This window comes from Chionomys nivalis, chromosome 3 (assembly GCF_950005125.1).
Source record: "Chionomys nivalis chromosome 3, mChiNiv1.1, whole genome shotgun sequence".
Taxonomy (NCBI): domain Eukaryota; kingdom Metazoa; phylum Chordata; class Mammalia; order Rodentia; family Cricetidae; genus Chionomys; species Chionomys nivalis.
In genome coordinates this window covers 39197894-39213711 of record NC_080088.1, presented here as the reverse complement: position 1 = coordinate 39213711, position 15818 = coordinate 39197894, and the positions used below count along the sequence as shown (strand labels likewise).

At 38.8% G+C, this 15818-nt stretch overlaps 1 protein-coding gene across 1 annotated transcript in view; it reads right to left on the bottom strand.

Annotated features, from left to right (window-relative positions):
• Positions 1-4257: 4257 nt before the first annotated feature.
• Positions 4258-15818, bottom strand: part of LOC130870947 (transmembrane protein 45A-like) — a 34976-nt gene continuing 23415 nt past the window's right edge. Inside the window, exons 3-6 of the mRNA XM_057763924.1 lie at positions 14599-14805; positions 12268-12452; positions 9576-9721; positions 4258-4351 (exon numbers count right to left, since the gene is read on the bottom strand). Coding sequence (XP_057619907.1) covers positions 4258-4351; positions 9576-9721; positions 12268-12452; positions 14599-14805 — 632 coding nt within the window. The remainder of the gene's footprint in view (positions 4352-9575; positions 9722-12267; positions 12453-14598; positions 14806-15818) is intronic.

The following is a 15818-nucleotide window of genomic DNA, read 5'->3' as shown; positions in this document are numbered from 1 at the left end:
AACAGCAACAATACAGAGCTCCTGTTTTGTCTTCAAACTGTATAAATCTTTTGCCTTCTTGTAAGAGAGTGCCTGTGAAGGGAGCACAATGAATTCAGCTCAACAACGGCAGATGTAGAGCAATGCCATCTTTCTCGTCAATTCCACACAGCATCTTTAGTATCCCCTCTAACTGAGGAAGGCACCATGGTTTCTTTTTTTTGCCTTGAACCAATTCTGTACTGTGATTGTGTTCTCCAAAGCTTATGTATTGCAAACTTCTCAAGTTGATTTCTTGATGGTATTGTGGAAATCACAGGTCCTTTGGGAAGAGATTACATGAGTTACTGAGAGTCTCCCACTCCCATCCCAGAATGATTGGTCTTCATGACAATGCATGAACTGTGATGATCCTCCATTACAGCAGTCATCCAAAAAGAACATTATTTTCTTATTTACTCTTATTATACTGGTGGCCCTGGTTAGACAGTGACTTTCTGAGAAAGACCCGAAGTCTTCCATTTCCCTAGCCTGGTCATGTGATGGCCTTAGAAAAAAGTGAGAAATAAACTTCTTTTTTTATTCATCAAAGTAGGAGTAGGGAATAGGAAGGAGGGATCAGGTGGGAGGGAGGATGGAGGGAGAGAGTCCTGAGAGAGACAATTGGAATCTGGGGGCATCTCTGGGATGAGCTAGAAACCTAGAGCAATGGAAACTCCCAGAAATCTATGAGGGTGACACTAGTTAAGACTCCTAGCAAAGGGGGAATGGGAACCTAAATGGGCATCTCCTATAACCAGGCAAGACTTCTAGTGGAGGACTTGGGGCATCAACCCAGCCATAAATCATTCGACCTACAATTTGTCCTGCCTACTAATTTCTTCTTTGATGTCCTTAAGTTGCCTTATTGCTCTAACTAAAACTTTAAGTACTATATTGAATAAATATGGAAAGAGTGGTGTAATAGGAACCTAGTTGTTTGTTCCCAACTGCCCAGATTCCCAAAATAACCACACAAAAACTCTATTAATTAAGTCACTGCTTGACCCATTAGCTCTAGCTTGTTATTGGCTAACTCTTACATCTTAATTTAACCAATTTCTATTAATCTGTGTATTTCCATGTGGCTGTGGTTTACCATCAAGGTTTGGCTCATCTGTTCATGCTGGTGACTACAAGGTGTCTCTTGACTCCACCTTCTTTCTCTCAGCATTCAGTTTAGTTTTCCCTGCCTACCTCTATTCTGCTGTGCACAGGCCCAAGACAGTTTCTTTATTAACCAATTGTATTCACAGCATACAGAGGGCACTCCCACATCACCTCCCCTTTTCTTTTTAAATAAAAAGGAAGGTTTTAACTTTAACATAGCAAAATTACATACAACAAAACATGTATCAAGCAAGAATTACAGTTACAATGTTTATATCTACTTTATCTTTTATCATAACTAAGGAAAAGTATTATAAGTACCTATTTTTCAACTCAATCAAAGATCTCAGAAGGATATAATGTTACCTAAGTTAACAGGAAGTGCATTTTAAGCAACTTCCAAAACTCTAGAATTGACAGAGACATCTCACTGCCTGGACAGAGTGGACAGCCTTGTTTTGTCTCTGATTTTACTGGATTGTTTTAAGTTTCTCACCATTTAAGTTGATGTTGGCTATCAGCTTGATATAGACTGCCTTTATTATGTTTAGGTATGTTCCTGTATCCATAATCTTTCTAAGACTTTTATCATGAATGGGGTGCTGGATTTTGTCAAAGGCTTTTTCAGCATCTAATGAAATGATTTTTTTTCTTTTAATTTGTTTATATGGTGGATTACATTGACAGATTTTCATATGTTCAGTCATCCCTGCATTTCTGGGATGGAACACACTTGATCATGAGATTCTATTTTTATCTCACTTTAGTCTGTCTCTATCTCTCTGTGTTTCTGTCTCTATTTCTCTTTTTTGTGTGTCTCTCTATGTCTCTGTGTCTCTTTGTTTCTCTAGATATATATCCATCTCACTTCTAGTCATACAAGTTATACTGAAACAAGAACTTTGCTTTGAGTGGTACTCTGCTTTTGTTATGGGTCTGTGATCATCCACCAATTCTCCAGTGTGACTCAGGTTTTAATTTTTGTAAAAATAGAAGGTGTTTATTTTAAAAATTGGCCAGGACCAGAACAGAGAGCACTCTGGGTAGGCCTCAGCTACTGTTAGTCCAACTTTTTTAAAGGCAAATCTACAACATTATAATTTTGGAGAGCCGAATTAACATAGATCCTGTTGAAGGGCAGACCATGATTGATTTTGTAACAGATGTTCAGCAGATACCTCAGTCATCCAAGCAAGAAGAGAATGTTTCACACAAAAGCTGAACTTAGCAGTTAGCCTATTGACATTGTAACCCATAACCTCAAATCTGAGACAGTGAAAGATTTACATTAATCAACAGTTTTTAAGAATAGCCCAACTGTACCGAGAAGTCCTCCATCTTGGGCAAGTTAGCTGGCAGGCTACATTCAAGAGTTAAGAGTGACCTTCTCATGTATTACAAGCTAAAAACAATTTTGTTTTTACAAGTCTTTTCAACACAGTAAATTATCATAATGTTCACATCCCACTTCAGCATTTCTCACACTGACACACCCAATAAATGTTGAATGATTCCATTGGTGTGGGCATGTTGAGAAGTGTAGCCTAAAGTCAAATTTCCTCAGCCAGTGTTTTAGAATTTAAAACATTCAATATTTGTACTGTAAAGTGTTTGGCATTAGTTCAGAAAACTTATTACAATGCAGTTTTTAATAAAGCAAAATTACCATTCATAAAAGAATTCTGCCAATCAAAGGCTCCCCTGCACAGCCTTCCTCCTCTAAGGAACTTCAACAGTCAACAGGTCCAACTGATCTGATGAACATGCAGCTGTATTTCTCAGAGGATTGCCTTCTACAACACTAGACATATAGACAGGTCTGCTCTTTCAAGAGGACTACAGAGTATTTGCACTGAACAGTTTTCAAATCTATTCTAAATCTGATTTATGCTACTTATTCCCACATGTCTGCCCAGGACTAGACATAGAATTCTGGCTTCAAATTACTGTAGATGACAGCTTACTAAAAACATTGCAACTTAAATGTGCAAAGTCATAGAATCTTGCACAGAGAGTCTGGTTTTACAAGATAGATTTTTCATGTGTTAATCCTTCACCTGCTTTAACAGGGTGACTTTGGTGGCTTTCGATTCAGTGTTAGGTTTCTCTTCTCATAGATACTACCACAATTCTCGTGGCTTTGTAACTATACACCCTGGGGAACATCCTTTTATCCTTTGAAAAGTTCGGGATGACCTTTGGTTATTCTTTTCCTTTCAGAGAACTGAAGCAGCTGGGCACAAAAAGTTTCTGCAGTTTCCTCTTCAGCTTCTGCACCATGGAGCATGCTTTCACTTATCCCTCATTGCAGCAGCAGGATAAATATAATCTAGTACTTAGTAGATTTCAGTAGCAGCAATATTACAAAACTTATACATATGTATCAGATAAATTAAACAAATACTTGTCATTATGGGGGCATATAATATCAGAAAAATCACTCTACATGATACAGAAAATGAACTTATCACAAATTATGCTACAAGCTAAGACTAAAGCATGTAAACACAAATGCTTTAACAAAATTGGAACATCCTCTAAAAAGTCATCCTCAGCTAGGTATCCTTCAGAAAACAAGTTAAGAATCTGTCAACGCTAAAAACTGTTGTCATCTCCAAGGGGATTAGTTTCTCCCAGAGTCAGATATGGATGACTATAGCCCAGGAACACAGATGTGAGTTATCTCAAATTCCATGTTCCAACATGGTAACAATTTCATAACCTTTTAGTGTAACAGAACAAAGTAAACCATATTCAAAACACTTTTAAAATGCATTGGTAGAAACATCATGTAGGCAGGCTACGGAAAAGGGGGAACCTTAACTATAAGCCTCCGATGCTCTTTTGACTATATTGATAGGTTTCTGCTGGATAGAAACTAAGGATCCATTCGTACATTCCACAGGATTTACTTACAACCACAAAGATGTTAGGTCACATACAGAGGTGGGTAATAAACCACTATTAAATTGGCTGAAGATGGCCCATGGTAATTTGTGAACTGGCAAAAGTACAGGCTTTGTGGTCACAGATTCTTTCCATACTGTCCACTAAACTAAAGCCAAGAGCAAAGACAATGGAAAATATAAAAGGGTTCGTTTAGAGACACTAGATGGCACTCTGAAAATATCACATTTCATCTTCTGATTCTTCTTGCTGTTCAAGATTTTTCAGAAGTTGAGTTTCTGAGGTGCAGAGCTTGCTAAGTCTCCACTTCACCAACCTGAAGGGGGAAAAAAACCATCTCTGGTTAGGTGAAATCTAAAACTAAACCTAAAGGCAATGTAAATCTCCAGTAAAACAAATTCCAGATTATTTGTATAAGTGGGATACAACCCTAGAAAAAAAATAATTTCTATTTAGCTTTGAATTGTTGAAAAGCTATGTGGATTAAAGTAAGATATGAGTAAGCAGATAAAATATGGGCTTTTAAATTGATCACATCAGAGCATAACTTTGATTATTTCTTTTTTTTTCTTTCTGATTTTTATTAATTAATTAATTTAATTATTAAAGATTTCTGCCTCTTCCCCGCCACCACCTCCCATTCCCTCCCCCTCCCCCAATCAAGTCTTCCTTCCTCCTCAGCCCAAAGAGTAAGCAGGTTTCTCTGCCCTGTGGGAGGTCCAAGGACCACCCACCTCCATCCAGGTCTATTAAGGTGAGCATCCAAACTACCTGGGCTCCCACAAAGCCATTACATGCAATAGGATCAAGAACCCATTGCCATTGTTCTTCAGTTCTCAGTAGTCCTCATTGTCCATTATGTTCAGCGAGACCGGTTTTGTCCCATGCTTTTTCAGTCCCCGGCCAGCTGGCCTTGGTGAGTTCCCGATAGATCATCCCCATTGCCTCAGTGTGTGGGTGCACCCCTCGCCGTCCTGAGTTCCTTGCTCGTGCTCACTCTCCTTCTGCTCCTCCTTTGGATCGTGAGACTTCAGTCCAGTGCTCCAATGTTGGTCTCTGTCTCTGTCTTCTTTCATCGCCTGATGAAGGTTAATATTCAGGGGGATGCTTATATGTTTTTCTTTGGGTTCACCTTCTTATTTAGCTTCTCTAGAGTCACGAATTATAGTCTCAATGTCCTTTATTTATGGCTAGAAACCAAATATGAGTGAGTACATCCCATGTTCCTCTTTTTGGGTCTGGCTTACCTCACTCAGGATAGTGTTTTCAATTTCCGTCCATTTGTATGCAAAATTCAAGAAGTCATTGTTTTTTACTGCTGAGTAGTACTCTAATATGTATATATTCCATACTTTCTTCATCCATTCTTCCATTGAAGGACATCTAGGTTGTTTCCAGGTTCTGGCAATTACAAACAGTGCTGCTATGAACATAGTTGAGCATATACTTTTGTTGTATGTTTGGGCATCTCTTGGGTATATTCCCAATAGTGGTATTGCTGGGTCAAGAGGTAGGTTGAACCCGACTTTCCTGAGAAACCGCCACACTGCTTTCCAAAGTGGTTGCACAAGTTTGCATTCCCACCAGCAATGGATGAGAGTGCCCCTTTCTCCACAACCTCTCCAGCAGAGGCTATCATTGGTGTTTTTGATTTTAGCCATTCTGACCGGTGTAAGATGGTATCTTAATGTTGTCTTGATTTGCATTTCCCTGATTGCTAAGGAAGTTGAGCATGATCTTAAGTGACTTTTGGCCATTTGAACTTCTTCTGTTGAAAAGTCTCTGTTCAGCTCAGTGCCCCATTTTATAATTGGATTGATTAACCTTTTACGGTCTAATTTCTTGAGTTCTTTGTATATTTTGGATATCAGACCTTTGTCAGTTGCGGGGTTGGTGAAGATCTTCTCCCAGTCAGTGGGTTGCCTTTCTGTCTTAGTGACAGTGTCCTTTGCTTTACAGAAGCTTCTCAGTCTCAGGAGGTCCCATTTATTCAATGATGTCCTTAGTGTTTGTGCTGCTGGGGTTGTACGTAGGAAGTGTTCTCCTGTGCCCATGTGTTGTAGAGTACTTCCCACTTTCTCTTCTATCAGATTCAGTGTGTTTGGACTGATATTGAGGTCTTTAATCCATTTGGACTTGAGTTTTGTGCATGGTGATATATATGGATCTATTTTCATTCTTCTACAGATTGACTTCCAGTTTTGCCAGCACAATTTGTTGAAGATGCTCTCTTTTTTCCATTGTATACTTTTAGCTCCTTTATCGAAAATCAGGTGTTCATAGGTTTGTGGGCTAAAGTCAGGGTCTTCTATTCTATTCCATTGGTCGACTTCTCTGTTTTTATGCCAGTACCAAGCCGTTTTCAGTACTGTAGCTCTGTAATAGAGTTTGAAGTCAGGGATGGTAATGCCTCCAGACAATCCTTTATTGTATAAGATTGTTTTGGCTATCCTGGGTTTTTTGTTTTTCCATATAAAGTTGATTATTGTCTTCTCCAGATCTGTGAAGAATTTTGATGGGATTTTGATGGGGATTGCGTTGAATCTATAGATTGCTTTTGGTAGAATTGCCATTTTTACTATGTTGATCCTCCCAATCCAAGAGCAAGGGAGGTCCTTCCATTTTCTGGTGTCCTCTTCAATTTCTTTCTTCAAAGACTTAAAGTTCTTGCCAAATAGATCTTTCACTTCCTTGGTCAGAGTTACCCCAAGGTATTTTATGCTATTTGTGGCTATCGTGAAAGGTGATGCTTCTCTGATTTCCCTCTCTGCTTCCTTATCCTTAGTGTATAGGAAGGCAATTGATTTTTTGGAGTTGATTTTGTATCCTGCCACATTACCAAAGGTGTTTATCAGCTGTAGGAGTTCTTTGGTAGAGTTTTTGGGGTCGGTTATGTATACTATCATATCATCTGCAAATAATGAAAGCTTAACTTCTTCCTTTCCAATATGGATCCCCTTGATCCCCTTATGTTGTCTTATTGCTATTGCTAGAACTTCAAGCACTATATTGAAGAGGTATGGAGAGAGTGGACATCCTTGTCGTGTTCCTGATTTTAGTGGGATGGCTTTGAGTTTTTCTCCATTTAATTTAATGTTAGCTGTCGGCTTGCTGTAAATAGCTTTTATTATATTTAGGTATGCCCCTTGTATCCCTAATCTCTCCAAGACCTTTATCATAAAGGAGTGTTGAATTTTGTCGAATGCTTTTTCAGCATCTAATGAAATGATCATATGGTTTTTTTCTTTCAGTTTATTTATATGGTTGATTACATTGATAGATTTGCGTATGTTGAACCAGCCCTGCATCTCTGGAATGAAGCCTACTTGATCATAATGGATAACTTTTCTAATGTGTTCTTGGATTCGGTTTGCCAGTATTTTATTGAGAATTTTTGCGTCGATGTTCATGAGTGAGATAGGCCTGTAATTTTCTTTCTTGGTTGGGTCTTTGTGTGGTTTTGGTATCAGGGTAACTGTAGCTTCATAAAAGGAATTTGGCAATGACTCTTCTGTTTCTATATTGTGAAATACATTAAGAAGTATAGGTATTAGCTCTTCTTGGAAGTTCTGGTAGAATTCTGCATTGAAACCATCTGGCCCTGGGCTTTTTTTGGAAGGGATATTTTTGATAACTGTTTCTAATTCTTCGCGACTAACAGGTCTATTTAGATCGTTCACCTGGTCTTGGTTTAGGTTTGGTATATGGTACTTATCTAAAAAAGTGTCCATTTCTTTTGCATTTTCCAGTTTTGTGGCATACAGGCTTTTGTAGTAAGATCTAATGATTCTCTGAATTTCCTCTGTGTCTGTGGTTATGTCCCCCTTTTCATTTCTGATCTTATTTATTTGCGTGTTCTCTCTCTGTCGTTTAATTAGTTTGGAAAGGGGTTTGTCAATCTTGTTGATTTTCTCCAAGAACCAACTTTTTGTTTCATTGATTCTTTGGACTGTTTTCTGTGTTTCTATTTTGTTGATTTCTGCCCTCAGTTTGATTATTTCCAGTCTTCTACTCCTCCTGGGCGCGTCTGCTTCTTTTTTTTCTAGAGCTTTCAGGTGTGCTGTTAAGTCCCCAATGTATGCTTTCTCCGTTTTCTTTAAGTGGGCACTTAGTGCTATGAACTTTCCTCTTAGCACTGCTTTCATCGTGTCCCATAGGTTTGAGTATGTTGTCTCTTTGTTTTCATTAAATAACTTTGATTATTTCTGAAACAAATAATAATCTATAATCTGTGGCAAGCCCAGATGAATCTGACATCAGTGGAGTTTCTACATTAAGACCAGAACAACATGTATGTTACAAGAAGATGGCTTTTTCTCCAAATGATGTACGTGGAGCCACTGCCTTCCATATAGCTGTTAGGCCAAGTTAACTAAACCCCACGTCAAGTTTGAGCTGGATTTCAGCTCTTCCTTGTAACTTCAAAAAAGTGCTTCTGTAAGCAGGGAGCTGGCCATTCAACTACAGGTGACATCCAGACACACAAAAAACGAAGGAGTTCAGAGAGGCGACAAGCCCCTTTACAGTAGATGACCAACCCTGGAAATCCATGGGCACATGAACCAACAATTAGAGTCAGTGGGTGTTTTTTTCCAAACAAGAGGACGTGGAGTTGGGAAAGGATGGTATCTGAAGAGGTTTTGAAAGAATTGGGTGGGGAAAATGGGGGTAGCTATGATCAAAATGCATTATATACACATGTAAAATTCTCAAAGAATAAATCTGTTTTTTAAAGTACACAGAAGTACCCTCCAACCTATGTCTGTTTTAGTACAAACTCAGATGGAGGCCTGGAGGAAGTGATGTTTACAGTTACCAACTCTAGAAGGTCTAAAGCTTCTTAGCGGCCAAAGCTGAGCAAGCGCTCTACTTCTGTAATGTGAGAAGTATTTATGTGAACCATGTAGTTTTTTCCTATATATGATTGCCATAGGTCATTGTATACTATGGCCACACAAGTAGAACAAAATTCCCATAAATTATGACATGTATGCAAATGAACCTGGTAAGTGGAATTACTAAAATCGTTCTCACTTTATGAGAAACTTCTCTAACCACCTCCATGTTGATTTTAACTTTCTGCCTTCCATCTTCTGATGAAGTTTGGACCTGTCCCAAACAGATTCTACCAGAAGGACAGACAGAGAAATGAGGATTTAAGAGATGAACATACTTTTCACTTAAGCATTTAAGATGGAAGACCTCCTATTTCTTCTCCCTCTCCGAGACAAATACTTGGTGGGCTTTTTTCCGTCAGAGAGAACTAGTCTAGGGCATTTTCAAATCTCCTACCAGGGAGGCTCAGGTGAATGTCCTGCAGGATGATGCGTGTGTCAGAGGCATATCACAAACAGCTAGTCCAAGTCTGAATCATTTACTGTTTTGCTGGCAATTTCTGTGTTTCCAGATAGTTTTCTCCTCTACTACTTTGTCTTGTGGGACAGTAATAAAAGAAATTAATTCATGAAAATGAGTTGAGTTTTAAGATTAACTCAGTGAGTCTGATAATCATATTTGATGAAAGAAAGTGATTAACTTACCAGGTAACAAGAGCATAATTAATTCCAATGATGACATAGGTCAACGCATAATACAAACAAAAGCATACAGTGAAAAACAGAACGTTGCTATGATCAGACAGGTCCCATGCATGGTCTCTATTTTTGGGAAACAGGACAAAAGCAACCTGTGTTTCAAAGAAATGACACATAAAATAATCAGGCACATTATCGAAAACATTTATTCAGAGTACTGATAACTATATGATTGCCAACATCAGAGATAGCATCATATTTTTTTACCTATTTTAATAACATAGACATTATTTATCTAGTTGTCTTTTTAAACTATCTCAAAAGAGTGTTAACCCCTAAATTTGCCATCCTTATTAATTCCCTCACTAGTTCCAGTTCCAAGGCTCAGGGAACATCTCAGAAGAGGAGGCAGAAGGAATCTAAGAGCCAGAGGATAGGGAGGAATGCTGTGAGATGCTGTCTTCTGAATATGGCATGGCTGTCCCACTCATGAACTCACAAAAGATGGGGTTATTTGTCCAAAACCAGCCACAAAATCAAGCCCAGCAAAGTTTTGGTATATGGGAGAAGTCTTCTCCAGGCCCTAACTTTTACTAAGGAGCTACTGAGAGTTGGTAGCTATTGGAGAAGAATCGTGCTCTTTAGAAGGTGTGGCCACTGGTAGATTCCCCATGTTGCAGGGGATGATTCCATGCCTTTGCATGTATGGGGAGCACTAACTGAACTCAGTAAGTTTTCAAAAAAGAGATGATATGAAGTTGGAGAGAGAAGGGCTGGAGAGGGATTCAGGAAATAAGAGGGATGAAATGAGATAATGATATAAATATATGGTGAATTATATGATCATAATTTATTGTGTACATAAATGAAATTTTCATGAATGAAGAAAGTTTTTTTAAATATGCGAATGGTCCATAAACAAATGGAAGAGGAACAATATCATTAGAGAAAGGTAAATCAAAATGGCAGTGGCATATTTCTTGCTGCTCACTAGAAGGGCAATCGTAATAGTAAATATAAAATACAAATATTGGTGAGAATACAGAGGAATCGGAGTCCTTAAACCTGTTATGATAAAAATGAAACTGTTATGATGAAAAAGACTGACAGTTTCTCAGAACTCATGTGAAATGCAAATGCTTGAAGTAGCCTCATCAACCCAAATATCTGCTTTCTGGTGACTAGAAATCACTAGACCACCCTATTTGAGCAACATACTGCTTCCATTCCAGAGAGTCTTTACATCTCTAAGTGCATACCAAAGTACAATTTATCAGACATCATAAAATATGCAATCATTGATTGGAATTCTGATTTCAACATAATAGCGAGGTTAGAGAGTGGACATTGTCAAATGGAAAGAGACTGTGGGTTGAGATCAAACAAATCCAGACTTAAGTCCTCGTTCAGGTCTTTTGTTTGTTGGTCGGTAGCCTATGTAACACAATGTAAACCCTAGAGCAGTGGTTCTCAACCTGTAGGTCATGACCCCTTTGGAGTCAAGCAACCATTTCACAGGGGTCACCTAAGACCATCCTGTATATCAGATACTTACATTATGATTCATAACACTAGCAAAATTACAGTTGTAAGGTAGCAATGAAAATAATTTTGTGGTTGGGGGTCAGCACATGAGGAACTGTATTAGAGGGTAGCAGGCAGCATTGGGAAGGTTGAGAGCCACTGCCCTAGAGACAGTAAGAAATCAGAAGTAGAGATAAGAGGCTCCTTGACTTTCCCCTTAGTCTAATGGCCAAAGTCTCAGTCTGGTTTAGATTTTATTCAAAACAGAAAGATGCATCCATCTTTGCTTTCATCTTTAGTATGTAACCATTTTCCAGGTCCCACATCTATATAATTGGCAAAGGAGTAAGGTGAAGATGTTTGTTTTGGTGAGTGTGCATATATGTCAAACATAGTCACCTCTTGGTCTATACCCATCCAGGATTCCTGCTTGAATTCCCATAATATCCTGTATGTGATGGCACTTTCTCCACTAACATGGATGCCTGCCTGTTAAGTTAAATTTATACGGAAATAATTAGCAGAGAATTGACTAGTTTCATGATTGTATGAGCCTTGCAAAATAATTTAATCTTCTTGAGTCTTCCTATTGGTAAGTTAGAGATGGTAAGACTTAACTGTTACATTATCATAAACAGAATGAAGTTCAATGTCCATAAAAATCTAATAAAAGATAGACATGGCATACACCTATAACCACAACACTAGGGATGCTGAAGCCTTGAATTCTAGGATTCTGAGTTCAAGGCTAACCTAGGATACCTAGTGAGATGCTCTCTCAATACAGTGGCAAATACACACTTGTTTCTCAGTAAATAACAGGTTCCTCCCTTGTCTACTTGACATACATTTCTGGAGCTTACTACTGAGAAAGCTATAAGCTGTCTTATTATCAAGAACTGACAATAACTAATATCATCTACTCAGTGTTTCTACGTAATGGATAACCAGATGTCTGATAATAGGCACATTCTACTTCCTGCTCAGCTGCTCTACCAGTGTTCCTACTGGAACCTCAGGTCACCTAAAGTCATTACCTCTTAAAGACCAACAGTTTCACTATAGGCAGCAAGTCATAGGAAAGTGTCTGAACTCCATAAGAAACTATGCCATCAAATCAGGAGAGAAACCATGGGTCAAAACAAAATAGAGCCAGCTGGAGGTTTTAACTCACCTGAAAGAACCACATCCCATGTAGCATGATAAAGCTTGACCTCAGGAGTGCCAGAACTACACTGTTCTTTGTGAATAATTCTATAAAGGCAACCAGACCTGCCAAAAATATAGCGAAGCTCAACAGTTGGTGCCCAAAGGCGTCCACCAAGGTCCGGCCATGTGTGTGATTGTGGAAAATAAAAGCTAATGGGGTAGAAAAAAAATTTAATAAAAACCAAAGACAACCAAGTCATCACTTTTCAGCCTTCTTCCCTCTCTAGCCAACCTATGCAACTGATAGTAAGATGAGATCCCCACAGAGTCTCAGGGCAAGGCAGCTTGCACTTTCTTCCTGGTAAAGTGGAATCATGGAAATTTAACCCTCCTTTTGCTTCTCCAATCTGTCTTTTCTCCTCTACCATGAAATTGTCAGCTAACTGCATTTAAAGGCATTCATATGCAGGCTGAGGAATAATAAACATGACAGGGCAGGAAGCACATGAATACACAGCTGAATAGCTGGAGCCAACACCTTGCCTTGAGGATTTCAGTGCCCTGAGAAAAGTAGACACACCCAGAATTCACACCTTGAGAGATAAGGCAGCATTATCTTCAAGTAGCACCTAACTATGGTGTTTCATTACATAAACATATTCCAATTTCACCTTGATAGTTTTCATTAAGATAAAAGAAAAGAATGTTCATTAAAGACATGAGAACCAGGCTATTAGTTATGGCGATTCTTTTGTGTCTTTTTTTTTTTTTTTTTTTTTTTTTTTTTGGCCCTTGTCCTTGAAACACAACAGATAAGAAATACTTTCTTTTTTCACAGGGAAGGAAAGGAACAGTTGCCTCCCAACCACTGGGAGCTTTCGGGGGTACATCATTAATCTACTTTTCATGTGCATAATAAATGAAGAAAAAACATTAAAGACCTTTTCCTCACCCACCTCAGCAATCTTAGAGAAAACAAATGAAGAAAACATATGATTTATTTTTAATTAACTTCTCAAACTTAGGTCTTCCACTACTAATGTGGTGGAAATCTGCAGACTCAACTTCACACACACTGACAAAGTTTTACTGTGTCAGTAATTTAAAAGCTAGGTGGCAGGTGGCAGAATCTATTTTGCTGCTAACATCTAGCTATCCCAGTTGAAGAGTCATGCTTCCATTACTCTCTGGGTTTAATTTTCTTTGTTAAAAGTATAAAGAAGATAGTTTCTAAGAAAACAAAGAAAGAAGGTGATTCTTCAGGATAGGTGTGAAACATGAACAAATTACAAATGGTTGTGCCTGCTCAATCTTGCAGAATGAGTTTGTAGAGATGAAAAATTCTTTTATGTGAGATTCCCCTCTATATGCTGTGAATACCATTGGTTAATTTTAAAAAAAAACTGTCTTAGGCCTGTGATAAGGTAGAGTTGATCTGGGTGGGGAAAACTAAACTGAATGCTGAAAGAAAGGAGGTGGAGTCAGAGAGAAGCCATGTGGCCCTGGTGGAGCTGGACAGAACTTTACCCAGTAAGCCTCAGTCTCATGGCGATACACAGATTACTAGAAGTGGGTTAAATTAAGATGTAAGAGTTAGCCAATAAAAAGTTAGAGCTAATGGGCCGAACAGTGATTTAATTAATACAGTTTCTGTGTGGGTATTTCAGGTCTGAGCTGCCAGACAGCTAGGAAACAAACAAGTGGCCGCTCATACAACAATCCTTGGCATCCTATAGAGCATAGCCAAGTATCTCAGTATGGCCCAGATACTTTGCCCTGCCAATCAGGACTGTACTAAGGAAGCAAAGATATTTTATTATACAGGGCTATCCAGATGTTTACGATGTGGGATCCCCTCTGTATATTGTGAATATGTTTTATTGCCCTTGGTTAATAAAGAAGCTTAACAGAGTAAAGCTAGGTGGGAAAACTAAACTGAATGCTGGGAGAAAGAAGGCAAAGTAAGGAAAAGCCACGTAGCCGCCCACAGGGGACAAAAGCCTCCACTGGAGCCCACCGGATCCCCCTGCCGGTAAGCTACAATCTCATGGCAATACACAGATTAATAGAAATGGGTTTATTTAAAATATAAGAGTTAGCCAGAAGTATGCTTAAGCTATTGGCCAAACAATATTGCAATTAATACAGATTTCTGTGTGATTATTTTGGGTCTGAGCAGCCAGGAATGAACAAACAAGCAGCCTATGTCAACATTTACTATAAGAGACAAATACAGCAGAAAGAGAGAGAGACAGAGAGAGACAGAGACAGAGAGAGAGACAGAGGGAGAGAGGGAGGGAGAGGGGGAGGGAGGGAGGGAGGGAGGGAGATGAAAACACTACTCCTCCATACTTACCATCTACAAAGCAGGCATTTGCTAACATTAACTTCACCAAAGAGACCGGAAGTGAACGAATGATGAAACATAAGATCTTGGTCCCACCTAGCAATGCAAAGAAGACATACATGGCAAGATGATGCCAGTGCAGGATTAGGACCAACTGGGATTCTTTATCTGAGAGCTGATTTCTCTTTCCAAGCACAAGGTATAAACCAATTATTCCTGTAGAAAATCACACCACAGTTTTAGCAACACTCTACTTGATTTTACCTAGCACACACATGCAAGAAGATATGAGCATTGCTTATTTCAATCTACTATGTCCTCTTATAACATGTTTTCTCTTGAGAGAGAGAGAGAGAGAGAGAGAGAGAGAGAGAGAGAGAGAGAGAAGTGGGGTGTCGTGCTACATGTCTTTAGTCTCAGCACTAGAGAGGAATATAAAATAGGAGGAGACAGGTCTCAGCTCAGCCTCATTCTGTAGATTTGTGGAGGCAGTATTACCATTTCGGTCTGAGATAAGAGCCAGTGGCTGGTTGCTTCGCTTTTCTGATCTTCAGGTTGAACCCCAGTCTCTGTCTCTGGGTTTTTATTATTCGTGCTACACTGGGCAGTTCCCTCACAGCTTTATGGTGACACTTTAGACTTCATTAGAGCTTCAAGTGGTGGTTGAGAAAACCAATTTTAGTCCCAACCAATGCTGATGATTTTGATTCAAGTGTCTATTTCAACCTAATGTCCAAGGTTTACGAGACTGTGTTATAGAGGCTAACTGTTCATTTCCTAACTACCTGACCTTTGGATTGCCACTAGGTAAAGGACTGGCCTTGGTTTCAAAACGAAATTTCTTAAGTTCAAAACAAAAATTCTTAAGATCCAGCTTCTTCCAGCAAAGGATAAGCAAGAAGCCCCAATCGATGTAGAATGTGGTATTGTCACTTATACAAGTACTTGAATTTTCAGAGACGTCGGCTCGCTTACTAACATATATAAGTTTGCAGATAAGTTCCCTTTGGAAACAATCAGTGTGAGTCATATCCAAAACCTCATTCCATGAAGAAAGCACACAAAGAAAAAAAACCCAAAGAGTCTTATCTTTTATAATAGGCTACAATGATACTAAAAGTAGACCATTTTTATAGGATTTTACAAAGCAATGGAAAGGTTTCATAAATTATTGGACTAACTACTCTCTTTAATTCAGGACATTAGAGGAAAAGGAAAAGATCATGATG